The sequence below is a fragment of the Sorex araneus genome, chromosome 4, assembly GCF_027595985.1.
Source record: "Sorex araneus isolate mSorAra2 chromosome 4, mSorAra2.pri, whole genome shotgun sequence".
Classification (NCBI taxonomy): Eukaryota; Metazoa; Chordata; class Mammalia; order Eulipotyphla; family Soricidae; genus Sorex; species Sorex araneus.
This window is the reverse complement of record NC_073305.1, coordinates 32,357,968-32,371,877: the sequence shown is the minus strand read 5'-3', so window position 1 is coordinate 32,371,877 and position 13,910 is coordinate 32,357,968. Positions and strand designations below refer to the sequence as shown.

The window sequence follows — 13,910 nt, the reverse complement described above, 5'->3', positions numbered from 1 at the left end:
CAGCAATTGCTCTTCATCTCATCTTTGAATAATGGGGGAAACAAAAGTAAGGAGAAGGCTGGGCAGGTATGTCCTGAGCACAGCATCAGGAATAGCATCAGGGACAAGAAAATTCAACTGTTTGTAGGGGACCCGAAATACCAAAGTCCAAAGAAGAAAATGAATTTCTCTATATAACTGTATAGAGGAACTGTATATAGGGGAACACAGAACAATACATACGTTATGCAGCATAATTGAGTGATTGATTATACAAGCAAGCAGGGTCTGAGACAAGGTACCTGGTTTTCAATTTGGCTTGATTCATCTCGCTACACCTCAATTTCCTTGTCTCTCAAATGAAAAACCGCTCTCTCCCTCAGAGTAGCTGTGATGCTTAGAAAATACAGTGCTTAGAAAATGTGCTTAGAAAAATGCCTCAAACATAGAAAGTGTACAGTCTAAATGTCAACTGTCAAGATAATAGAGGAAAGAGTAAGAAGTACCTCAAATGAAGAAATTGTTACTGAATATGAAAAATCAAGTACATCAATTGACAGCAGTGTCTTCACATTCGGATGTAAAGTTAGAATTAATGCAATCAATGAATTACTAGTATGTAATTTAGAATAACAGAATTGGGGGGATTATATGGCAGCTACTTTAAGCTCCCTCCTACACCAACTTGTCCCCATTTCCCTTGAAACCCAGCCATCACTCACCACTCAACCACTTTCCAGGAGTCAAACACTAAATCCCTGGGCCAGAGAGGCAGCACAAGGATGAACTTATTTTATTATTATTATTATTATTATTATTATTTTAATGAATCACCATGAGTTATAGTTACACAGCTTCCATGATTGGGTTTCAGTCACAATGATCCAACACCCATCCCCCCACCAGTATACGTTTCCCATCACCAGTGTTCCCAGGATCCTTCCAGCCACCCCCACCCCACCCCACCCCCTGTCTCTATGATAGACAATTTTCCTCTTACTTTTCTCTACTTTTGGGTGCTTTGGTTTGCAATACAGATACTGAGAGGCCAAGGATGAACCTGTCTTTTTTGGGGGGGACCCCGCATTTCACAGGGTTACTCTTGGCTCATGCACTCATGAATTACTCCTGGTGGTGCTTGGGGGACCATATGGGATGTGGGTAATCGAACCCTGGTCGGCTGCATGCAAGGCAAACGCCCTACCCGCTGTACTATAACTCCAGCCCCAGATAAACTTGTCTTATGCACACAGTTGATCCTGGTCAGATGCCCAAGGGACTTTCTGGGAGGAATATTTGCCAGTGTGTATTTGCCAGTGTGGCTCCCAACCTTCCCCTCCCGCCCCCCACCCCACACACATTTTAAAATATTCGTAAGATACATAAGAAATATTTTCAACTTTAGTAAAAACAACCATTAGTAGAAAAGTAAAGTGCTTTTATTCTAGAGTAAGTTGACATCTAAAATTTACAATAGCGGACCGAGGTCTAGTACAGTCAGGCCGGGCAGGGGCGATTAAAGGCAAAGAAAAAGGGACAACGGAAGTTCTGGGTGCTGTAAAGGCTGAAATTCCGAGTACTTCTTTCTTCCCTCCTCGCTGTACGCGTAGGGGCTCTTCTCAAGCTGACGTGAGAGGAGCCCTCCGTTCCTGACACTCTTGGCCCACCCCATAACTTTGGCAGTTGAAAACGACTTAGAATCCACAAGCAACATCCAGCCTTGCTCCCCCCAGCCACAGACCTGGCCTCTGCTCTTCCCAGGGTTAAGTGGGAACGAGCTGCGCGTCCCCGCCTACTCCAAGACCCCGTCTTTCCTAGGGCGCAGAGGGGCGGGTCCCCCAGGGTGGGGCTGGAGGCGGGGGTGCCCACACCCCACCCAGCACCCTCCGCTCACCAACACTTCCACCAAACACCCCCCTCCATCCCCTCAGACAAGGCGCGATCAGCACCCAGCCGCTGGGGGTGAGGGCGACGCCGACGACCCCCTTTTCCCAGATCGCACCCAACCCGGCCCCCTCGCCGGAATCTGCACCAGGTGGTCCCCGGAGCCGGCGTCCAGCATCCCTCGGGCTCCGAGTCTTCCCGCGTCCCCGCGCCGCGGCCCGCTCTGCCCGGTCCCCTCCCAGGCCCGGCTTGCAGGCGGCGGCGGCGGCGGCGGCCGGCGGGGGTCGGGGCGAGGGCGTCGCACGGAACCGGGGGTCGCGCCCGGAGACAGCGCCCCCAGGACGCGCCCGGACTCCCGGCGCGCACCTCCCTCGGGGGCACGCTGGCGTCTGGGACGCGGATGAAACCACACCCTCGCGGGGAGGATCCCCGGGACCACACGCCGACCCCCCGGGCTGTGAGCAAGCCCCTCGGCAGCAGAGAACGCCGACTCGCTGGAGGGCCCAGGGTCCTCCCCGCAGGCCGCGGCTCGGCCTCTCCGCGACCCCCAACGCCACCCGCAGGGCAGCCACCGCGGGGAAGAGCCGGGAAGGGCGGGGCGGCCCGGCCGGCTGCGGTGGAGCGGGGTGGGGGGGAACCCCCCCAAGACTCACCATGGCCGAAGAGCGGCGAGTGCGCCCACAGCCCCGAGTCACAAGGCGCTGGCAACGCCCGTTGTCCTGGTGACGCCAGCTGGGCGCCCCGCCCCATCCCCAAGGTGGGCTCGGAGGCGGCCATTGGCGGCCGGAGAGCACGTGACGGGCAGGGGCGGTGCCCTTTCACTGTCTCCCTCCGCCCCCACCTCGGATCTTGGGCGGGGCCTCTTCGCCTCGCCTGCTTTGCATGTGGACCCCCCCATCACCCTGATTCCCTTGACGTCCCCCACCTGACTAATAAACCCATCCTGGAAGAGATCTTGATGAATTCCCTCACACACACACCTTTTTAATTAAAAAAAAAAAAAAAGCAGATGGCCCAGGTAAATACATGGCTGCCGAGGTATTTTAAACTAAAGAGAAAAAGAATTAGAAGGAATAAAGCTCAGCATCTAAGGTAACCACCGTTCATATTCTGGTCTGCTTTCAAGCTTCGAATGAAATATGTATAACTGGTTCTACGCTTGGAAATAAATGCTTATAAATGGAAGCAAGCCATGCACTTTCAATAATCTACTTTTGTCAATTAAACATGATCTATGCATGCCATTTCATGAAGTAGCATTGTATGTGAACTCTAATGGGTTAAAGCAACTGGAATTTGTTGTATGTTTTTAAGTATGGTTTAAGGATATTTCAGATGTGCCTCAGATCTAGCTCATTAACTCTGAAGGGGAAGCATATTCAGCAGCCAATCTGACATTTCCCTTGAAAGTCTAACAGCCATCATAAATTTACTATGGTCCACAAAGACTTTTGATATCAATTTATTACTCTATAATCGACTTTCTGATCTCTGCAAACGTTCCTACTGTTGGTTGGTTTCAACTTTTGGTTGCTCTGGACAAAGCAAGAACATCCTCCTTGATTTCTCTTCTTTCCTCAGGTCTCACGTCCAATTCATTAACAAATACCCTTGATGCTATATTTCAGTAAATCCTGGATCTATCCATTTCTCACCATTTCCACCTCATTTCCACCGCCGAATTCTTGCTTAAATCTTTATGCTACCCACTTTCCCTCCACAGTTCCCTCTTCTTCGACAGTAGGATTTCAGCAGGTTCCATGTTACATAGGGGGAAAAAACCCACGTTCTCAAGGTTTCCATGATGGGGATGTTGCCTACTACACTAATCCTTATATTCTTATCTTCCCTTACTCAGTTCACATGAGTCACACTATATCCTGAGGTTCCTGAAATATGTCTTGTATTTCTAGTTTCAGTAGCAACTGCTTCCTTTAATTTGGAATATTCTTCCCCCAGAAGTGCCCCTTCAAGCAAATTGATGAAGAACGGGACGACAGTGCTTCCCCCAGAACTTCACACTTAATATTGGACTGTTGTATCCTCAAATGTCATCTTTTTAGTAGATGACTAATGAAAAAATGCTTCATCCAGTTACATTCTCACATCTTAGAGTCAGTTGTCTCTTATTATTACTGACTTACCACCAGTTTACAGTATAATAGGAGTTGGCATCATACCTCTTTATGTATATAACACTCACCTGACACCACCAAATTCCAGTGTGATCCCACCACAAAAAGTCGCCCTCTACACATTCCTCCCATCTCCTCTCTGCCCTTTTTGTTTTGTTCTGTTTTGTTTGGTCACACCCAACTGTGCTCAGGGCTTACTCCTGGCTCTGTACTCAGGGATCTCTGCCTGGCAGAAATCAGGAGAACATATGTGATACCAAGAAGAAATCTGGATTGACCACATGCAAGGAAAGTACCCTACAAGGATATTATTTCTCAGAACTTTCTCTTTCCCTTTCTTACCCCACCCCACCCACAGCCACTGTAGTTTTCACTGAATCTAGGAGTTAGTGTAGTTGTTATTTTACCAGTTTGCTTCAGTAACTCGTATTCCACATGTATGCAAAATAAATCTTAATTAAATTAAATCTTTTTAAGAATTTAATCTTTTTGCAGTGACGTGACGCGCAGGAGATCTCGGGAAGGGGGGAGGGTATTACCGGTGTGCTCCCCGCCCAGACGAAAACCGGAGCGGCCACACACACACACAACGGCTCCTCTGCTCCTTAAAGACTATGATCCTGGAGGGCCACTAATCACTTTTGGCACCCATCAGCTTCTTACAGAAATGCATCTAGACTGTGAACTGAGCTACAACCCCAGGCCGCCCGGGGAGGGGAAAGGTTTTTCTCTCTCGGTCTTGTCTTTCGATGACTTCTGGAAGAAATCTCTCTGAACTAAATTACTAAAATATCAGAAATCCAAAACCATGTGGCCACGACAGCTCATTTATTCTTAACTCTCAGCAATGGAAAACAAATTTTCAATTGATGCCTTTTCAGCAGGTTTGATTGTTGGGGGAAAATTCTAAATAATAATAGTGAGTTCTCTGTTGAAATATTGAATGTACTCAAAGTATAGAGAAAGTAAAGTGAAGATCATTAGCCACTTAGGTTTGGGGGGGTGTAGGAGGGGGGTATTGGCGGTGGAATATGTGCACTAGTGAAGGGATGGGGGTTTGATCATTATATGACTGATGGTGGTGGAACATGTGCACTAGTGAAGGGATGGGGGTTTGATCATTATATGACTGAGACTTAAACCTGAAAGCATTATAACTTTTTTCACGGTGATTCAATAAAATAATTTTTTTTAATTTAATCTTTTTCTCATTTTTTTAAATTTAATTTTTTTCTTTTGGGTCACACCCAACAATGCACAGGGGTTACTCCTGACTCTGCACTCAGGAATTACTCCTGGCAGTGCTCAAGGGACCATATGGGATGCAGGGATTTGAACCCGGGTTGGCCATGTGCAAGGCAAATGCCCTACCCTCTGTGCTATCACTCCAGCCCCTAATTTTATTTGTATAAATAGTTCATAATATTAGATTACATTTAATACTCAGACACCAATCCTACCACCATTACACCTTCCCACCACCATATTTTGGACCTTTCCAATCCCTGCCCCAAAACTGAATCAAAACAATTTATTTTGTATTGTTTGCTATAAATAAACCGCTGAAAATGTTCCAAAAAACTTTCCTTAGGGGAGAGTGTGTGAAGATTGTTGTATTTCACCCAGAGGCCATTAAGCCTTCTATAAAAAATTACTAATATGTTGCTAAGAGTTGAGCCTTGTGTGTGTATGTATGTATATATCTATATCTATATATCTATATCACTGTATCACTGTTGTCCCATTGCTCATAGATTTGCTCGGGTGGCTCCCAGTAACTTCTCCATTCATCTGTGTCACATTTAGGGTCAGGGGAATGAAGCCCATTATTGTTACTGTTTTTGGCATATCAAATATGCCACGGGTAGCTTCCCAGGCTCTGGCGTGCGAGATTCTGTATCACTCTCTTCCGGGAGCTTTGTTTTATAGTTTCTGGATCTTGGCCATTGATGAATTACATGGTTCCAGGGGCAGTTTGTGGGTGTGACTGCCAAGTTACTGTCCCTACACCAGGTTGTCTTCATGGGTCCCCCTCAGAGGGGGGGCCAGTTGAGTTTCCCTCCCTGCCCCTGGGAGCTAAAACCTCCAGAACCCAGCCATAGCCATGCTCAAGGCCACTCTCCACATGCTTGAACAAGCCTCATGCATGAAGGAACCGGCAGAGGAACCCAGGTATGCAGGACCAGTGGCTGAGATCTTCAAGCCTGCTCAGGTCAGGACTGGGCCTCCTCCACCCAGATTCCCTGTTTTCCAGTAGCTTTGCAGTCACACCCACAAACAGATATATACATATATATGTATATTTGTAAAATATATATATATTTGTAAAATGTATTTACATTTGTATTTGTAAAAATGCAAATATATATTTGTAAAAATGTATTTCCCTTGAAGATTGGTTGCCTTCTGCTTTAAACCCTGTTGGAATATAGCTCTAAATATTTTAAGCCTGACTTTGGTTTGTCCTTTCTCCCTTGCTATAAAGACTTCAGCTTTATCTGGTAATAATCTTTAAACAATTCTAGACTACACTGGTATGTCCTGCTCCCCTTGCCACTAGGAGCTTAGGTATACCAGTCACGCCCATCAAAGTGCTCCCGAGTCACTCTCATTCCTTTGTTTATCCGTAATCACTTCTATGCTCCCTTCCCCAACTAGTCATTCAGCTCTTCCCTTAACCAGACTCTGTTAATTTGTAAGGTCAGACCATACTAGGACAGTGTACTTGTATTGTAAGTTAATATTGCCTTTCTCCACTCCTTATGTCTTTTGAATAGTTTACTTTAAAACAATACCCTTTTTGTATGGACAAAGAAAGACAGTTGTTAATATGCTTTGGTAACATGGGATTTAATTGGCTTCAAATATTATTCACTCCCGGGCATCTGCTTTCTCGACTTAAGCCTCAGCTGCCCTTACTTCCTAGCACCCCCAAAAGCAGGGTCCTGACGAGGGACGGGACGGACCCAGGGCAAGCGGTGAGTTGTGTGCTACCCTGGCATCGAGATGGGCCTGGCCAAAGCACCTAATACTTAACTATATGTTAAGAGCTTGGTCATGGACATGTCATGTCATGATCCAAAAGCAACGACGAGACTAGGACCCTGCTAGGGATAGGAAAGGCTAATCTGGCCTGAGCACTGTAGTCTGAGATCGAGATGACCCCAGGACAGCAATTCTATAAGCTTAATGCACCTCTTGCTATGTCCATACAAAATGATTAATAATATGAATACTTACATGTTAGTTGGACAAGAAGAATGGTATTCTGCTCTTGGGTGGTGTCCTGCTGAAAGAGTATCTGTCCTAAAAGAAGCATCCCCTAAGGGATAGAACTGTACCCCCTATTGATGGTAACCACACCTATGTGTAAGCCCCAACCCCTCATTCTGTGGGATTTAACTAGGCTGTGAGAGTGGGCTGGGGGCCAGTTTCAGGGCCAGTTCCAGGGTGAGTCCCAGGGCCAGTCCCAGTGCCAGTCCCAGTGCCATATCTGGAGAAGCTAGATCGAGATCCAGATCCTGAGGAGAAGGAGAATGAAGTAGGATGGGGGAGGAAGAAGCAGGAGGAGAATCAGAAGAGAATGGAGATGGGAATGGAATAAACTGCAACTGAGACCAACCACCCTGGCTCCGTACCTTCCTTCACCTGCCTCATCATCGCCATCAACCTCCCTGGTGTGGTGCCCACCCCTCTCTTTCTTTTTTTGTGTTTTTACACAACTGACATCAAATGTGGTGGTGCACTACTCTTGGAGTATGAATGGTGTGAAGTATGAGATGTCAGTCCAGAGATAGGTTTACTCGAGGTTGAGGCTTGGCTGGAATACGTGGAGAATGGCCCTAAGCATGGCGGTGATTGAGTTCTGGGGGTTTTCGGCTGCTGGAGCTGGGTCCCTTGAGGTGAGGAGTGGCCTCCAGGGTGCCCTGAATGAAACAGCCTGGCAAGGGGTCCAACAGCCTGGCTATGGTGGTGTCATTTTATGCTCTCTTTCGAGAGAGAAGGACAATCGCAAAACAAGTCTTTTACTTCATCTTTTTAAACGTCAGAGCACTATTTCATGAAAATATGCATCCTTTTTTGTTGTTTGTTTTTGTTTTGGGACCACACCTGACAATGCTCAGGGGTAACTCCTGACTCAGCACTCAGGAATTACAACTGTCAGAGCTGACAGGACTATATAGGATGTCAAGAATCAACCTTTGTTTGGCTGCATGCAAGGGAAATTCCCAATCCACTGTACTATTGATCCAGTTTCAAAATATGCATACTATTGCTTCTTTATTCAGTCATCTGTCAGTGGGCTTTAAGGCAGATTCTGTTTCAGCTATTGAGAATAATGCTGTTGTAAACATAGACATAAAATAAACTTTTCAGTCTCATAGAGTTCTCATAGCCTATAGATAAATACCTTGGAGTGGTATTATGAATCATATGGAATTTCAGTATTTATTAATTTATTTTTGTTGCTGTCAGGAAACAAACCCCTGAACTCATAAATGCAAGGCACATTCTCTCTTCTTTTTTTTTATAATTTATTTATTTTATTGAATCACCATGTGGAAAGTTACAAAACTTTCAGGTTTATGTCTCAGTTATACAATGCTTGAACACCCGTCCCTTCACCAAAAGCCCCAGTATACCTCCCATCCCCCACTCCCCCACCCCCTCTGCGTAGCTGACAAGTTTCAATTCACTTTCTCTTTACCTTGATTAAATTCCATATTTCAACACAAAACTTACTATTGTTGTTGGAGTTTCCCCCCAAAAAACAGCCCCGCTGACAAGGAAGCATTTGATAGTTAGTCTTCCATTGCTGAGAATGAAGAGATAAGAAGTCGTGCAGATGCTATTGCGACCACGCGGTTTGGTAGTTTTTGTATTTTAGTATTTTAGTAACTAAGTCCCGGGAGATTTATGTTAGAAATTGCATCATTTCCCTTCCTGGGGCAGCATGGGGCTATGGCTTAGTTCACAGTCTAGAGACATTTCTGCAAGCGGCTGCTGATACCAAAAGTAGTCTAGCTTGGGGGCTGGAGAGATAGCACAGCGGGTAGGGCATTTGCCTTGCACGTGGTCGACCCAGGTTCAATTCCCAGCATCTCATATGGTCCCCTGAGCACCGCCAGGAGTGATTCCTGAGTGCAGAGCCAGGAGTAAGCCCTGTGCATTGCCCAGTGTGACCCAAAAAAGCAAAAAAAAAAAAAAAAAAAAAAAGTAGTCTAGCTGGCCTCCAGATCGTGGTCAATCAGCATCAGAGTGCTGCACAAACGTGTGGCCACCTGGGTCGCATCTCAGCTGAGAGTGCGCCAAATCACCCCTGTCCCGCTGTTGCAAGTTCATACCTCTTTTTTTTTCCTTCTTCCTGCGCCACCAAGTTTATACCTCCTTAATGGTCCTTATAAAGTGGGGACGCCATGCCGTCTTTCCCTGAAAAGGGAAACAAAGCCGAGAAAGAAAGACCTTTTCTCCTCCTCAGCAGGCATGGGGCTATGGCTTAGTTCACAGTCTAGAGACATTTCTGCAAACGGCTGCTGGTACCAAAAGTAGTCTAGCTAGCCTCTGGATCGTGGTTGATCAGCATCAGAGCGGCCACACAAACGTGTGGCCACCTGGGTCGCATCTCGGCAGAGAGCACAAATTCTCTCTTCTTAAGCCCCGTTTCCAGACAGACCTCAATTATTATAATTTTTTCTTTTGTTTATTCATTGTTTTGTTTATTGAAAATCAATTCTGTATTTTTTAATGTAGGAGCACTGCTGTTTATTCAGCAATTGATAATCAATTCTATTTTAAAGGAATCTTCTCCATATCTCTTTCCACAAAGGCTGTATCAGTGTATAATCCTATCAACAATGTACCAAGATTTCTTTTTCTTCTCATCCTCACCAACATTTGTTGTTTCCAATATTTTAATTTTGAAAAGTATTTTATTTTGACACTTTATTCTCAATATTTTTCATATAGGTCATTCTCACTGGTGTAAGATGATATCTCATTGTGATTTTAATTTGTGTTTCCCTAGTAAGCAATGATGTTGAGCATTTTCTCATGTGTCTGTAGGCAACCTGTCTCCTTTGGAGAAGTGTCTACTTAGGACTTTTACCCTTCTTAAGATTGGGCTTCCTTGCTTTCTTTTTTATTGTCTGAGGTATTTAATATATTTTGGATATTAAGTTCTGTGGGCTGGAGTGATAACACAACTGATAGGGCATTTGCCTTGCACGTGGCCGACCCTGGTTCGATTCCTCCACCCCTCTTGGAGAGTCTGGCAAGCTACCAAGAGTATCTCGCCCACACGGCAGAGCCTATCAAGCTATCCTTGGCGTATTCGATATGCCAAAAACAGTAACAACAAGTCTCACATGTTACTGGTGCCTGCTCGAGCAATTCGATGAGCAACGGGATGACAGTGATACAGTGAAGTTCTGTAGGCTGTATGATGAGCAATCATCTTCCCAGTTGATAGGCTGCTTTTTATTTTATGGTACATTCTTTTCTTTTTTTCTCCTTTTTCTCCCCTTCCCTTTTCTTTCATCACCCTTTCTTTCACTTTAAAAAATTTTGTTTTTGTTGATTTTTGATGGTGTTTGAGGGCAGCTCTCTATTCTGTGATCAGAGATTATTCTCACTGGGAGGTCAGGAGACAAGTAGTACTTGGAATTGAACCTGGATCTCCTGCTTGCATAGCATGTGCTCTAGTCTTGGAACTACCTCTCTGACAACTTTGGTTCTTTCTTTTGCTGTGTAAAGACTTTTTGGGGCTGGAAAGATAGGTTAACTCATTTAGCCTCCGTGCAGCTAAAACCAGTTCAATCCCTATATTATATACAGTCCCTTGAGCACAAAAATAGGAGTAGTCTCCCCCTCCCAGGACCATCAAATGTGCCTTCTGAAAAATTTTTTAAAAGCTTCAATTTGATGTAGTCAAATTTATTTCTCCTTGCTTTTGTTTCACTTGCCATTGGCATTAACTCTCCAAATACATTTCTGAAGTAGAAATTCTGAAGTGAATCAACTACATTTTCTTCTACATAATTTTGTGGAGCAAGCGATAGTATAGCAGGTAGGGTGGTTGCCTTGCACGTGGCCGACCAGGGTTTGATTCCTCCATCCCTCTTAGGGAGCCTGGCAAGCTACCGAGAATATCCCGCCCGCTACCGTGGCGTATTTGATATGCCAAAAACAGTAACAAGTCTCACAAGGGAGACCTCACAATGGTGCCTGCTCAAGCAAATCAATGAACAATGGGACAACAGTGCTACAGTGCATAATTTTGTGGATTCAAGTCTAATAGAGTTTTTAATCCATTTTGAGTTCATTTTTTTGTGTTATGTAGTGATCTAGTTTCATGTTCTTGCCTATGACTATCCAGTCTTTTCATCGCTGTTTGTTCAAGGCTATCCTTTCTCCATTGTCTGGCCTTAGTTCCTTTATTGTAAATTAGACAATATTTATTGACAATATTTATTGACAATTTATTGACAATAAATTAGACAATACCTAATTAGACATTTATTGTTTATAGTTTTATTTCTGGGCTCTCTCATTGAGTGCCTACATTTGTTCCAATACGTTTAAGGACTATTTCTTTGTAATATAGTTTAAAGTCAGGGAGTGTGATGCTTCCGTTTTCCATTTTCTTGTCTAATTGCTTTGAGTATTCAGGACTTTGTTGTTCTATACAAATTTTAGAATTGTTGATCTATTTCTTTGAAAAAAAATGTCATTGGTATGCTGATGGAGATTATATTGGAATTGGAAGTGAAAACTGCTTCATATAAGATGGTTTCTTTAATAATGTTTATTTTTATAATTCATGAACAGGGCATGCCTTTCCATTTTTTGTGTGTGTCTTCTATTTATTTTAGCAAGACATTATTGTTTTCAGTAATAGGTCTTGCAATCCTTTGTTATGTTTACTCTCAGGCATTTTATCCTTTTTGATGAATGCAATTATGAATGAATTTTTCCTCTCATTTGCTCTTTTTTTGTTTTTTGTTTTTTAACCACACCCAGCAGTGCGCAGGGCTTACCTCTAGCTCTAGACTCTGAGGGACCATATGTGGTGCGAGGAACCAAACTAGTAGACTGTGTACAAGGCAAGCACCTAACCCTCTACTATATTTGGTATTGAAATTTTTTTTCTCATATTCCTCTCCTCCAACCCATTGCTTCCATAAGGAAATGAAACCAATTTATGTGTATTGATTTTATATCCTGGCACTTTACCAAATCCATTATTTCTAGTAGATTTTTAAAAGATTTTTTTTTGTATTTCATCATCATCTGCAAATGATAGTTCTAATTCTTTTCCTATTTGGATTTCATATTTTTCTTTTTCTTACCAAATCACTCTGACTATAAGACAGCATTCTAAATCCATAAACTAGGTGGCTCTGTTATGCAGTGGATAGCGCATTGGACTTCTAAATCCATAAATACACCCAAGAAAACAAAGACACACACCAAACCTATGTTGAATAATAATGGTGGAACGGACATCCTTGTCTGGTTCCAAATTTCTTTTATTTTTGTTTTTGGGCCACACTAAGAGATGTTTAGGGGTTACTCCTGGTTCTGTACTCAAACTCCTGGTAGTGCTCAGAGGACCATATGGGGATGCTGAGGATCAAAGCAAGTCAGTTGTGTGCAACGCAAGTGCACTACCTACTATTCTATCTTTCCAACCCCTCTTGTTCAAATATTAGAGGAAATGCTATTAGGTACCTATCACTGAGGACAACTTTACTATAGGCTTGTCATAGGTTAATTATGTGGCATGTTCCTGCTATTCTCAATTTATTGAATGTTTTCTCATAAAAGGATAGTGCTTTTTCAGCAGATCAAGGTCATGAGTGGCCAGAGTCTATTCCAGCAGTTCAGGTAGCAGAGCAGGAACCAATCCTGGATGGGTGTCCTTTCACTCAGGCACTCATACCCATATCCATGCTCACTCAGATTGGGCCACTTAGGCAGAACCGTGAGCCCAACAGATACATCTCTGAGAGGAAACAAGAATATCTGCCAAAATAACAGCCCACTCAGACATGGGAAGAACATCTCACAGACAGCGTGGCCCCAGTGGACAACTGATCTCTTTTCCCTCATCAACATGATAAGGAAATGTTGAACAAAATGACATTACTTCAGAACATGCTATCTAGTGACCAAAGCAAGAATGCCTATCTATGTAGGCAACACCCAGTTCATAAACAGAATATTACCCAAACCCTGATGATCTCAGGTGTCCTTTTCCTCCCCATTTTTACCAAGTGAATACTAGCCTTGTATATCTGAAAGTCACTTTCTTACTTTTCTTTATATAATTTTTATATTTTATTAATTTTCGTCACCAGTAAGTATTCAACTGAATGTATATGCAAGAGTATATTATCTATTTTTGGGGGGCTGGAGAGATAGCACAGCGGGTAGGGCGTTTGCCTTACACGCATGGCCGACCCGGGTTCAAATCCCAGCATCCCATATGGTCCCCTGAGCACGACCAGGGGTAATTCCTGAGTGCAGAGCCAGGAGTAACCCCTGTGCATCGCCAGGTGTGACCCAAAAAGCAAAAAAAAATAAAAAAAAAAAACAAAAAAAAAAAGAGTATATTATCTATTTTATTGTTGATCTGCATTTGATTTGTTCAGGTCATTTTTCATTAAGACTATTTGAAACAATACAGCTATGGGGATTCTTTTTGTTCTTATGAGTATTCACCTTTCCAGATGAGGGTTTCTCAACTTTGGCAATATTGCCATTTAAACCTAGATAGGGCTGGAGCGATAGCACAATGGGTAGGGTGTTTGCCTTGCACACGGCCGACCCAGGTTTGATTCCTCCATCCCCCTTGGAGAGCCCGGCAAGCTACCGAGAGTATCCCATCTGCATGGCAGAGCCTGGCAAGCT

At 43.9% G+C, this 13,910-nt stretch overlaps 1 protein-coding gene across 3 annotated transcripts in view; it reads right to left on the bottom strand.

Annotated features, from left to right (window-relative positions):
- FBXL2 (F-box and leucine rich repeat protein 2) overlaps positions 1–2,616 on the bottom strand; it is a 67,806-nt gene extending 65,190 nt beyond the window's left edge. For 2 of the 3 annotated variants that reach the window (XM_055134104.1, XM_055134100.1), the window contains exon 1: positions 2,517–2,616. In XM_055134104.1, coding sequence (XP_054990079.1) covers positions 2,517–2,519 — 3 coding nt within the window. In that variant the 5' untranslated portion in view covers positions 2,520–2,616. The remainder of the gene's footprint in view (positions 1–2,516) is intronic. The other variant, XM_055134101.1, reaches the window with a different exon arrangement.
- Between the last annotated feature and the right edge of the window lie 11,294 nt (positions 2,617–13,910).